This window comes from Mesoplodon bidens, assembly GCF_964165515.1.
Source record: "Mesoplodon bidens genome assembly, chromosome: 1".
NCBI lineage: Eukaryota > Metazoa > Chordata > Mammalia > Artiodactyla > Ziphiidae > Mesoplodon > Mesoplodon bidens.
Window position 1 is genome coordinate 221,520,900 of NC_138176.1, and position 13,901 is coordinate 221,534,800.

The 13,901-nt window shown below is 37.6% G+C and overlaps 1 protein-coding gene across 7 annotated transcripts in view; it reads right to left on the bottom strand.

Annotated features, from left to right (window-relative positions):
* The window catches only part of SLC10A7 (solute carrier family 10 member 7), a 256,930-nt gene that overhangs the window by 209,419 nt on the left and 33,610 nt on the right, over positions 1-13,901 (bottom strand). Inside the window, exon 5 of one of the 7 annotated variants that reach the window (XM_081225977.1) lies at positions 3,180-3,680. The exons of the other annotated variants lie outside the window; for them this stretch is intronic. Within the exon in view, the coding sequence (XP_081082103.1) occupies positions 3,648-3,680 (33 nt within the window). The 3' untranslated portion in view covers positions 3,180-3,647. Of the gene's footprint in view, positions 1-3,179; positions 3,681-13,901 lie in introns of those variants that run through there. 7 annotated transcript variants of the gene reach the window in all.

Consider the following 13,901-nt stretch of genomic DNA (forward strand, 5'->3'; position numbering starts at 1 on the left):
TGAGAATGAAAACCAAATTTCAAATACAAGAGCCCAGGTTGGTAAAGCTAACTGCTTGGTCACCAGTTGTCGAAAGATTCTTTCCTCATCAATACAGAAGACTAGAGGTGTGCGGAAGACCTGAAAGGCTGCCATCTCTATTTCCTCGAGGGGACAGAGTTGGGGGGAATCCTATCCCCATGACTTCTCGAAATGTAGTTTTTCTTAATTCTAACCCAAGCATGTTTTGATATAATGCTGCTCGGTTCCCAGAGTCTTTGATTTACTCTATGTGTGGTTTTCTTTCCAAGCCACAATATCTATCAAATCAGGAAAAGCCCAGGGGTATATTCCACTAAAAAGATATTATTTATACATTACACAAGATCACCTTTATCACATCATAAACAGATGTTTGAAATTATAATTCACCTCAGTGAATTAAACACAGTAGTCTCATTCTTTGATGAAATTTCTCCTTTAAAAGGTTGCATAATTTGACATTTAATTTAAGATGGGAAAAAGTACTTTTAGAAGCATTCCAAATAATGCTATTTAAAAGATCACAACACTACCAATTTGGCTAGAGAAGCATTTTCTACTGGTCAAGTATTTCTTAAAAAAGTTGAGTTTCTAGAAATGTTATATTTTGGGTTTTTTAATGGCTATTTTAATAAAAAATGAATCCTCTAGTCAAACAAAAGTGCATTTATCTAACATTTCTATGAATTTTAAATGATACGGAACTAATACTATTGTTTAAGCCAACCAACCTGATGTGCTTTATGTGCATTCTAATAATTAAGTAAAAATTAAGTATCAAGGGTCATATCTGCACATGCCACGGATTTTCACTGTCAAGGTTACCTCTGTTACCTTAGCATGAACAGTTTGTGCATTACATTAACAGATGATGGTGACCATGCAGCAACTTGTCAGTTCTTTGATTATTTCCACACATACCAGACCAGGTTTTATATAATGTAAGTTCCCTCATCAGGAAGAAATCTGTTTGCTCTTTACCAAACAACCTAGGGAAAATTCAAATAAAAGAGAAAAAAAAAAACTAACTTTTTTTTTCCTCTTCTGTGAATAAATCGTGAGCTGTTTAACGGCCTCTAAACAATACGCTATAATATATTATACGTTGATGGGAGTGTAAATGCAAAATACTAAACTCAATAATAAATATTACTGCTTATATGTGTGTTAAACAGCAAAATTACACACATCCCCTCCTTGATCTTTTGGGGATTCCAGAGGCTCTTTATTCTTCATAAATTCTTATATTTTGACAAAATGTAATGCATCTTCCAAGTCATTAAGTACAGAAACTTGATTTTTGATTAAAAAACAATAAACAACAGCCATGTGGTGACAGAATAAATGGCAGCCTCGACTTTACCATTTTAATTCCTTCAAGGAGTATGTTTCTACTCTAGCATAAACAAAAGAAAGGCATTTATAGAAAATAGAAATCTAGCTATTCCATTAGTAAGAACTTGATTTTAACTTAAACAGCAAGTTATACAGCTAGAATAATTCAGCCTCTAAAGAATGGTAGAGAAAGAAATAAGGGACAGAATTGTAGTATCATTTCTAGCATGAGATATTCAATTTTGGATGAGGTTAAAAAAAAAAAAAAACCTAAGCATAAATGAAAGAAAGTGCTATTTCAAATTTAAGTGGGAATAAATAGAAATAGAAAATAATGCAAAACAAACCATGATACACCAAAGTTTAAAATCTCTTTCCCCTCCTCCCTGCAGCCATTCCTTTAGGTTGTACATTCCTATATTTGAAATACACCACATCTTCATTTTTATTCTACTAGAGTAGTCCCTTCCCAGCAGAGAATTACCTAGAAAGGACCCTCTTCTCCCCATGGAAAACTACTTGATTCTTAAAGACTTTACCCAGTTCAATTTGATAGTGTAGATACGGCTTCAGAGACGGTTTGCAGCTAGTATATTCTGACATTTCTGCCAAGGATAAGATTAAGTATGAAATATCGAAATTACACATTAAAATAGATGCCATTTTACTTTGTTTCTTCCTGAATAGCCCTTCAGCTGTTGAGGCACATACATTTTTCCCCAGGCAAAATCCCCAGGCTAAAATAACTAAGTCTCATATCTTCAGGAAACCCAGCTTCCCAAACATTATTCTTAGGTATCTGATTATCTATGGGCTGTAGTTTCATTTCATAGTGAATCATGTAAATCTTACTTGAAAAAGGAAAACTACTCCACTGTAAACATTTCTCTTCAGTCAACTGCTCATACCGGATACCCTCGATGACAATACATAATTTTCTACAACTTCTTAAAAAATTTTTTCTTTTATTTTAGTAATAGAGTTAGAAGTCACAAGGATCAAAGAACTGATCATTTGTATTCAAAACATAGCTTTCCTGGGGCTTCCCTGGTGGCGCAGTGGTAAAGAATCCACCTGCCAATGCAGGGGACACGGGTTCGAGGCCTGGTCTGGGAAGATCCCACATGCTTCAGAGCAACTAAGCCTGTGCACCACAACTACTGAGTCTGCACTCTAGAGCCTGTGATCCACAACAAGAGGAGCCACCGCAATGAGAAGCCTGCACACCTCAAGGAAGAGTAGCCCCTGCTCAGCACAACTAGAGAAAGCCCACGTGCAGCAATGGAGACCCAACACAGCCAAAAATAAATACATTTTTTTTTCATTAAAAAAAAAACAACCCATAACTTTCCTTCCAGGACTGCCCTCCCTAGCAGCATGCTACCCTACACTTGCCCCTGGGGAAAGGACCTTCCCATCTGCTAAGATCTAATCCTATCACTTTGCAACCTCAAACTCTCAGGCAACTTAAAGTCAAAGACCACCGCTTTAAACAGTAAACAGATGTTCCAAGGCTATCACTCCGAACCTCAGGTGAGGATAAATACAACTTTAAATTAAAACTAAAGAAATTTAGCAAGCAAGTAAAAAGGTAAGTAAGTCAGGAGCTCTTAAGATCTTTCAGACCATCACAAATTAAAAAGAAAAGTTTAAGATTCTACCTTTAACCTCAAAGCTTTTAAAATTAAGAGGAATTAAAATGCGTATTATCATCACATTCTAACAAAGCCAACTTGAGTTATATTGCAAGCATTTTTATTTAGCACATAATCCCATCACAAAAAGTTTATAGATTATTCCCTCCATGCCCACTTAAGTACTGAATCATTATGCATTAAGTTATTAAAAGAATTTTTTAATATAGGTCTTAATTGCCTGCTCTTAACAACTTAGTTCTTATTTCAAATCAGAACCCATCCTGGAAAGCTGTAGGCAGGATGCTGAAACAGAGTTAAGAAAAGTAAAAGATGAAGAAAAAGAGAAATTATGACAGGTTAGAGGAGGAGGTCATAAAAAAAGAAATCTATTAATGAGAAGATCAAGTGAATAAATAAAAAGCAGGAACTAGAAAACCCACACTCTTCATCTCCTCAAATTTGATAATATCTAATTTTTAAAAAACATAATTGAACACATCTCTGTACACAGTGTTGTGGGAGAAATGCCCCATGAAGAGCTGATACACACAGCAATGGTTCATAAGTTATGGGAGGGGAGAGGAGGCAAAGAAGGTGGGCAGGGAGTGAGATGAGTGCCCCAAATGTCAGTGGAGCAACCCAAGGTGAAGGCATTCACAGGTTCATGGTCAGCAACGTTGGTAACTTCTGAAAGATAAAAAGAGGGGTTACCTTTTTGTCTTCTCCTTAGCAAATCCCTATTTTATGTGTGTGTGTGTGTGTGTGTGTGTGTGTGTGTGTACATGAGTCTGTGTGTCTTGCGGCTGAGGGGAAAGAGGGAAACAAGAACAGCCCCCCCCGGGGGCTTCCCTGGTGGTGCAGTGGTTAAGAATCTGCCTGCCAATGCAGGGAACATGGGTCCAAGCCCTGGTCTGGGAAGATCCCACGTGCTGCGGAGCAACTAAGCCCCTGCACCACAACTATTGAGCCTGTGCTCTAGAGTCCTCACGCCACAACTACTGAGCCCGTGTGCTACAACTACTGAAGACCGTGTGCCTAGAGCCTGTGCTCCGCAACAAGAGAAGCCACTGCAATGAGAAGCCCGTGCACCGCAACGAAGAGTAGCTCCTGCTCGCCACAACTAGAGAAAGCCCGCACACAGCAACGAAGACCCAACGCAGCCAAAATTAAAAAATAAATAAATAATAAATAAATAAAATTTTAAAAAATGAACAGCCCCCTGGGCTACAAAGGGTGGAGTGCTACTCCAGTCCTGGAACTATGACTCTCATTCCCTCAGATCAAATCTTGCCATATAACCAACTCCAAGGAACTGACTAATATTGTGGTACTGGGAGGTGTTTTGTTACTCTTGAATACTACTTGCTTAAAGTAAGCCATTAACTGGGGCTGAAAAATATTTACGATATAGTGGTCATAGCTGACAATTTGCATTCAAAATAGGAAAACAGAGCTTCCTCTTCCCATAAGCTGCGAGGTGACCTCTGAAAATGGTTCACTATTCATTTGACCCAGAAAACCCCACAGAGTCATACAAGTCAAGAGGTTCAAACCTTTGTGTTCACCTTAAGAACACTCATGAAACCACCTAGGCCATGAAGGGTATGCATATCCGAAAAGCCACCAAGTATGTGAAGGACGTCACTTTACAGAAGCAATGTGTGCCATGCTGTGGTTACAATGGTGGAGTTGGTAGGTGTGCCCAGGCCAGACAGAGGGGCTGGACGCAGGGTCAATGGCCCACAAAGAGTGCTGAATTTTTACTGCACATGCTTAAAAAAGCAGAGAGGAATGCTGAACTACAGGGCCTAGAAGCAGATTCTCTGATCACTGAGCACATCCAGGTGAACACAGCCTCAGCACAGAACCTACAGACAACACGTGCATGAGCTTTCCCTGCCACACTAAGCTGACCCTCACTGAAACACAGCAGGTTGTTCCTAAAGCTGAAGAAGAGCTTGCACAGGAGAAAAAGATATCCCAGAGGAAACTGAAAAAACAAAACCTTATGGCCTGGGAATAAATTCAGCATAAAATAAATGCAAATAAATAAAAGAGAAAAAAAAAGAAAGACAAATAAGCAGCCTCTGGTGATAGCAAATGGTGTTCACAATGGTAGCCAGTGAGAGAAACACAGGTGGAAAGACTGAACACGCAGATCGCCCTTTGTCACGGAAGTAACAACAAATTCTGCTCTGAAAAACAATAGTTTCCTCTCCAGTTCTTTGTGCAAGAAGCCAATATTTTATTCTTGCTTCCATACTTAAATCTAGAGACAAAGAGATCTATTAATCCTTATAAACTGCTCCTAGGAGCTTCCTTTTCCTCAAGGAGTTAACAGAAGCTTTGACCATCACACAAAGGAGATGAAATCTCTGCACTACATAGCAAACACATAGCTCCAATTAGGTTTAAGGACATTTTTACAGCTTTTATGCCAAGTTTATATTACCAGATGTTAAAGAATGTGTGGTAGCACTTAAAAGCGCTAAAGCTGGCTAATCACGCTCTTGATAACAATGGTTTATGATTATATCTCAAGGAAAGCAGGAAGAAGGCATTTACATGATTTTGTTGTTACATCATGATATTGAACAGAAGCAAAAACAAGGGGCAAGGCCAACCCAAATCTTTTGTTCTCTCTTTTGATACTCTCATCTAGGAGCTAAGACATGGGAAGTTATCATTAGATTTTTCCTCGTGCCTTAGAATAAATTCAGCTAAAAGGCTTTAGAGGCTTTAGGATTAAGACGAACTCTAAAAAGCAAATGTATTCATATTGTCCAAATCTGTATATGTCTAAACAATATAAAATTATACCTATAAAGCAAACAGGTAAAGGATGGCAAGAATTTTTAATTAGCATTTCATTATAATACCAATGTGAAAAGAAAGAGGTCAACTATTAATAAGGGACAGATTTCCCACCACTGGGATTTATTCTGAATTCATTTTAAGACCAGAAAGCCGTGATCTTAAAAATCTCCACTCTGAAAGGGTTAAAAGTTGAAATAACAGTACTTTAAGGATTGGGGCTTTAAGAACAGCTATTTGTATGTAGGAACCATGTAGTTCCAGACTCTTAATTTGTAATTTTAACTTAGAACCATAATGCCCACTTATTTCATGAATAAATGATTACACACTGGATAGCGTATCTATTTTGGATAAGGATAAAGGCTTAGAGATTTCAGTCAAGCGTGTGACTTCCTTTTCATTTCTCTTTTTTGATACGTGTACTTCTCAAAATTCCACAAAAGAATACATATCAAAAAAGAAATATACTCACTAAAATTTAAGGTTACTCCAACAAAAGGGTTAATTAGAGAAACAAATTTTCTCAGACTGTTAATAATGGGAATGACACATACTATGTGCCCATAAGTAATTCTCAGGTATCTTTGATCTTCAGCCCCATGCGGTTTCTGTTGCCTACCGTAGCCTGGCCTCTGGGACTCTCTCAGAACCAGACATCTGGCTACTTTGTTGTTTTAGACTAATCTCCTCCCAGGAGAGCTCAAGAAATGACACCAGGCAAGGAGGGTCCTGGCAAGGGAAAAAACATTACAGTATTAGCAGATTTCTTTTCGAGTGGACGAGAGTATCAAAATTGTCTTCAAATTTCTACAGTGGTCTTAGGAGTGCTTCTGTTCTGTGGTTTTACTCCAGCATAATTTAAATAGGATGTATATATTATATCCTTAAGGCCCATCAATCATCTTTAAGAACTCACCGAATGTTAATCATAGAATATTACAATGTGTAGGAGAAAGTTGTGAGGAAAAATACAAATCAGATTAATTCTTCACCCATCTGTTAGGGTTGGGTGATGACTGATAAAACAAAGATTTTAACTGTCAGCTGAAGGGTTACACCAAAACTGTGGGATAATGTCTAAGATTTGCAAATACAGTTGCATGCCTCTCATTATGCCAACCTCCTATCATGTTTCTACTTTTAACTGGGATTTTTTTGGAAAGAATCTTAGCTGCCAATCTACCAGAAAGGTTTGATTAAAGTATACTTCTGTAATGTGGCTCTGAGGAAAGCAAGAGGGTGCAAGAAGTGATGTAAGCTTTAAAAAGAAAACAAAAAGCCAAACAATTCAGTCAAGGACAAAATGTTATTTTTGAAATGACAAAGATTATCAATATTTTTTCCCCCAAGGCAACAAATTATCATCAACATCTTAATTCCTTTTTAGGGATTATTGTTTAATCCCCCAAGTCTATACATTCTGAGAAAAAAAATAATAATTTACCATTTATTACACAAATAGAATATAAGCCAAGTGGGATAACGGTTTAATCTGTGAACGTCAATATTTTATCCTAAAATCACATTTTATCTATTTGCAATACATTCAGATAATATATGAGATCAAGCGTTATACTACATATGACATTTATGTTCTTATATAGGGTGACAGAAAACTCATGAGACTGGTTAAAATACCTGATGCATTCATCTCATACCTGTCAAAAGAAGTCCTTGTTTTATGTTTCAATTTTTTTGTAATATTCAAAACACATTACTATATAAAGACTTCTACCCTGTACTTCATAAGTTACTGATTCTAATATCCTATTTTATCCTAACACTATCTACTCTGTTAACATCCATTATAATTACCACTAGAGACAAAAATTTTCAGAGGATGAACGTAAGAAATACAATTTAAACAATAACAATTCATTTATTATCAAGTAAAGCAAAAGAATTATGTTAGTGTGAAATAAGCCCCTCACAAAAAGACAAATATTGTATGATTCCACTTACATGAGGTTTCTAGAGCAGTCTAATGTATAGAGACAAAATAAGAAAGTTGGTTGCTGAGGGCTGGGGGCAGGGAGAAATGGAGAGCTATTGTTTAATGGAGATGGAGTTTTATTTCGGGAAGATGAAAAAGTTCTGGGTGGTAATGATTACACAGCAATGTAATTAATGCCAATGAACTGTATACTTAAAAATAATTAAAAAGGTAAATTTTATGTTATGTATGTATATTTTACAACAATTTTTAAAAGAATTATGTTAGATATATAATAATATGAAAACTCAAAGATAATGAAAATTTGGAGGTTTTTTATTTTGAATGTCTTTCCTTGACCAAAGATACATAAATGAGAAGCATCCATAATCATGTTTTAATTTATATACTCTTATCACCATCACTCAAGAAATGAAAAAACAAAACAAAAGCCCTAAATCAGTTCCAGAGCACATTAGCAGAATGGATTCCAAAAAATGTATTTCCAAAATTTCCCCTAGATGTCTAGAGTTTGGGACCTCACATTAGGAATACTGATGCTAAGTAACAAAACTATTTCTCAATATTAATCTGCATCTCCAGAATTAAAAGAGGTAGAAAATTCAAGACAACCAATGAGATTTTTTTACAATACTGTGGACTATTAAGATATAATGGACCCAGGAATTAATCCGGCTCTCCAAGTGCCTTCCAAATATCATATTATTCTAAATTATATTCAGGGTAGTTCCAGTGCTAAGCTTACTTTATTCTATTCTATTATTTGAAAATTATACAAATATATTTTATATTAATTGTGATTAAGTTTAACTACATACACACACTAAAAAAGAAACTCCAAATAATAGTAGCTTATACAAGAGAGAAATTCACTTCTCTTTCACATGAAGGAAGTCCAGAGGTAGGCAATCCAGGGCTGGAATGGCAGCTCCACAGACAAAAGGACCCAGAATCCTATTCTTGCTGCTCTGCTATCATTAGCAGGTCAAATCATTAGCATGGCCGAAGATTTCTCCTCAAGCTCTAGTCATCAAGTCAACATTCCAGTAAGCAGAGAGGAAGGAAAAATGAAGGCTGTACCACCTACTTTTAAAGAGATGTCTTGGATGTTGATATACAATATTTTCACTTACATTTCACTGGTCAGAATTTAGTTACGTGGCCACTAGAACACCAGGAAGTCTAGTAAATACAGTATTTAGGTGGCAGTGTGCCCACCTGAAAGTTTGGGTTCTGCTCTAAAGATGAAGGGAAAAGGAAATTAGAAAGCAACCAGAGGTGTCTGACACATATATTAACCAGAATACTCACTTAAATACAACTACTATTGTAGGTAAATAAACAAGTCGAAACAAAGGGAAAACAAATTCATTAACTATTACTGGTATCTGACTAGTATAATTCATATAAAAGAATGAGAATTATCAACAAATCACCATGATGAAAAAAAGAAATTTGAAATTAGTTTTCAATTTCAGAAAATATCAATAATATCCAATTAAAGAGACAGGGAATCAATTCATTTCCTTGCAACACAGTAAATTTCATTTATTTCCTTAAATATGAATAGAGTACTTACTAAATAAATGAATCAGGCAGATTCTCCCAATGAGTTAATATTGTGTGTTGGCTTAGACCGAGTCAACGTAGAGATGAAAACATAACTTTAGGTCTGGATTGAAGACAGTGTTTTTCCATCACCCCACCCCCATCCCTTGCCACCACTGAGGAAAAAAAATGTTGGAAAAGAAGCAAAAGAGTGAAAATCAGAATAACCAAACCAATTCCCCTTAAGGCACATCTTCCAGATCAAATGGAGAATTATTTGTACAGAATCATGGAGGAGGGAGTTTAAGAAGATTATATGATTTGACTCTGACTGGAGATTTTAGAGAGTTCCACTTATAGCCCAAATTCCTCTCATTTGGCTATTGATCTCCGTGACTTCTGCAACATCCATATAAAGCTGCAATGATTCATTCTGAGAAGGCTTTGGAAGCAGCACTTTAAAGAGTAAGTGGCTGCCAAGGAGAAAGGCCCAAAGGTGCATGACCGTAGCAGCATGACAGTAGCAGCAAGCACAACAGGGTCACACATTCTAAAGGAAGCTTCCTAATATCTTGGTGCTGAGGGCAGAATGATTCAGAGTCCCACGGACCCTGAAAACACCTGCTACACACAGAGCTGGTGTGGAGGGCAATCCCCTGTCCCAGGAGACCTTCAAAGACGATCACTGCCGGAGCAGACTGACCGACCCTAACAGCTTTTGGAAGAATACATAGGGCCAGGAAAGTAGATCCTTTCGTCCTTATAAGGCCCAGTTCAGGATTTGGAAACCTGAGTGGATGCCCCACTCTGGGCTGAAAAACAGTTACGCTCAGAGCTTCCAAGAGACCACACGATGGTGAGATGACCATGAAGGCAGTGACAACAACAAAGGCGCCAGAGGACCATGCGGGAACCTACTGAAGAGTCTCGCTGGGTTAAGACCTTGTTAGTGGAGGAACTAAAATTCACCAGCCAACAGAGGGAGAAACAGTGATGAAAGAAAAAGAGGAGAAGGACAGGAAAGAGAAAGGGAGAACCTCAGATGATAGAGGCATAGATTTTTAAACTATAAATATAAAAAATGAATGAGCTTTAAAAAAATCAAGTAGACTATCATAGCATCCTCTCTTCTCAGGTTTATGAGGCAAAAAGAAATATGTGAAGCAACTTAGGCAAGTAAGAGAGATAATAAATACTAAATGTTTTTTCAGGTATCATGATAAAACTAATTTTATCAACCAAGGTGAAAAATGCCACATTTAACTTCTAACCCCCAAAGTAATAACACAACATTCAATAAGACATTCAATACTCAACTAGAAACTAGAGGCCATTCAAATAAGCTGTCAAGAGAGCAATAATTAATTTATGAACAATTAGCTATATCCAATAGACTTTCCAATCAACAAAATTTTTAAAAGCCAGTCATCTATAGCAATAACGTAATTATATAATGTTTTGTAATTTGCAAAGCATGTACACGTTATGTTAATTTAATCATTTAACAAGCTAACACTAAACAATGTGTATCTATTGCTGGCAGATATTTTATATAACTTAATCTATGGTGTGGATTTAGGGGGGAAAGTGGGTATGTACTTATAGAGTTTCTAACATTGAAATTAATTTTTTCTATTTAAATAGCCTTTAAAGAAAAAATATGTACATGGCACCTTACAGTTTCAGATACTGGAATAACATTTGCTAGAAAGGGATATATTTGCTGCTGTGTTTCTGGGTGGAACTGGCTTCCTGGTGGTAGAGTTTGGGTCTGTGGTACTAAAAAAATTCAAGACAAAAGGCCTCTCATGTTTGAGGTGTACAAGGAAACCTCAGCTTTGCTTTTCACCTTTTCATCCTGCAGGGAATGGAAGTTGCTGAGATATATGTGAAAAATCTCCCTGTGATTAGGGCAGTGGTGAGTTTTTCTTTTAACTCTGCAGCGGCCGTGAAGCAGGGCACACAGGCTTGACCTCCCTGTGCCACTGACCTACCCACACCACCCAAGCGTTTGGTTATTCCATTCAGATTTGGTACCTATGTGGCACAGCAAAGCAGTAATTCTGCCACTAACTCACTAAGTATAAAGGAAGCAACATTTGCAGTCAAATTGTCAGCCACAATGCAATTGCTTCTTTGGTCAGTCTGCACTCTGGTTCTCACATGCAGGTCAGGTATGTTGCATTGATCAGGCCACTGGGACAGGATTTGTGAGCAGCACCCCTTCCATCAGACCCATCCATTCTCTTGGATCTTCCAACCAGTGTATTATCTTAACCCTAAGGGGGAGGCCTTTCAAAAAGATACCCTAAGCACTAGGAGAGAATTTGAAAGCCTATCACTTCTAAGAACCAACTTGCCAACCAGGACCTGTGGGCCCAGCTCAAGCTCTAGGGACCTCTCCTGCTCCCTCCTGACTTACCCCACTAGCTCACTCACACGCACTTGTTGTTAACGCTCCCAGTTTTCCCCATTTCATTACCAAACTCTGTGAAAGCACACGACATTGCATTCTCTTTGTACTCCACCTCCCCACGCCTCAAAATACTAGCTCGGTGTTCTGTAAATTGCAAATGCTCGCTAATTTGTTTTAATTTAATTGTACACTGACATTCATCTCTTGGAAAATCTTCAAGCCATCCACCTTTAATGAGAAGCCAACACAAGATCTAGGTGTTTCTTCTTATGTGACTGATTTCTAGAGTTTTGCTGGTTTTGCCAAAGATATTGCATAATTGGATGAAAGGGTCCTAGAGAAGGAGTCTATACTTCCCAGCTGTGTGACTTTAGTCACCTCGCCTCTAAATCCTAATTTGACCAACTACGAAAATCAGGATAACATAATACCAGTCCTATCTACTTCATATAACTTTTGGGAAGTTAGAAAAAGAAAACACAGGTAAAAGCATTTCATAAGATATGCAAAATAAATATATTTATCACAATAGGAGATGATCTAAAGAAGTACTGGCATATGTTTTAATTCTATATACAGTTGACCCTTGAACAACATGGGTTTGAACTGCCCATGTCCACGTATATGCAGATTTTTTTTCAGTAGTAAACACTACAGTATTTACTGTACTACAGTACTGGACAATCAGTGGTTGCTTGAATCCGTGGATGTGTATATGGTGTTGAATCCATGGATACGGAGGAACCAAGGGTATGGGGTCCAACTACAAATTATACATGGATTTCAACTGTGAGGAGGGTTGGCATCCCTAACCCCTACGCTGTTCAAGGGTCAACTGTATACTGAAACTTCCATACAGAAATCATTATTTATTTTAAATAAGGGAAAGAAATTTTACCTTATCATTCATGCAAAACAATGTATTTTAAGTATCTACTAATGTCTTTAATGTTAAAATTATTTTTCCCACATGAGATATTTACTAGACTAGTTAATTTAAGAGCATCCAAAATTTACAAGGGAAGAAAGGAGACTAAAAGGTCCCATTCAGCTACTAAAATGTCTGTGCATGTTTCTCATCACTTAATAGGTTTGAAAATGCAAGATCAACCCTATAGAAGTCTTTTATTCCCTTCCAGGCCAGATCAACCATATAAAAGTCTTTCATTCCCTTCCAAGCACTAGAAATCTTGTATTTCCTTCTAGGCATTATGCCAGCCATTTTGGAGACTGCCACCATGTAAGTGGCTATGACTGCTGATGCTTAGACAAAGCAGAACAGGTGTGAATAATGGAGAAAAGTAGAAATATTACAAGAGACAGCCAATTATGTATCCTGATTTTTTACAAAAATTTATGATTTTTCTATAGAAGTTTATTTAACATAAAACAAAGTAAAACTAGGTACCAGATATTACTTTAATAAGACATTTAAATCAAGACACTGATAGGGCTAGATTTAAAGTCCTTCAAGAATATTAATTATTCAAATATATTTACTGTGGCCCCAATACATGCCAAATGCTGCACCAGACACAGAGAACACAACTGTGAATAAGAAATACACATTCCCTGTCATCTCATGACAACAGTGAGATACACAGGCATTTACAATACTCTGTGCTATTTGTGCCTTGATGGGGTCAGTACCACAGAGCCCTGGTAGAGAGATGGGAAAGCTTCCTCAAAGGAGGCTTGCAGTCAAGTGGGAAAGTCAATACCTATACAACTTCTTAATGTTTTACCTAACTCCCTTTTTTTTTTTTTTTCTAACTACTGGCTTTTTGGTCTACTCGTAGATCAACCCTTATTTTTCTTACCTAAGTAGTTCAGGCACTAAGCCATGTGTAGATGGAGAGATTTTAGTACCATGGGTCCTATCTACCTCCAGTGTTAACTGAGAGTCTAGTACTGAAGGGGAGACAAGGAGCACAGGCATTGAAAGAGAAGCGCCTGGGGTTACATCCTTGCTCTTCCTCTTTTGCACTACGTAACCCTGGGCAAGTTTCTTTCTTTCTTTTTTTTTTTTTTTGGCCTCTCCCGTTGCGGAGCACAGGCTCCGGACGCGCAGGCTCAGCGGCCATGGCTCACGGGCCAAGCCGCTCCGCGGCATGTGGGATCCTCCCGGACCGGGGCACGAACCCGTGTCCCCTGCATCGGCAGGCGGACTCTC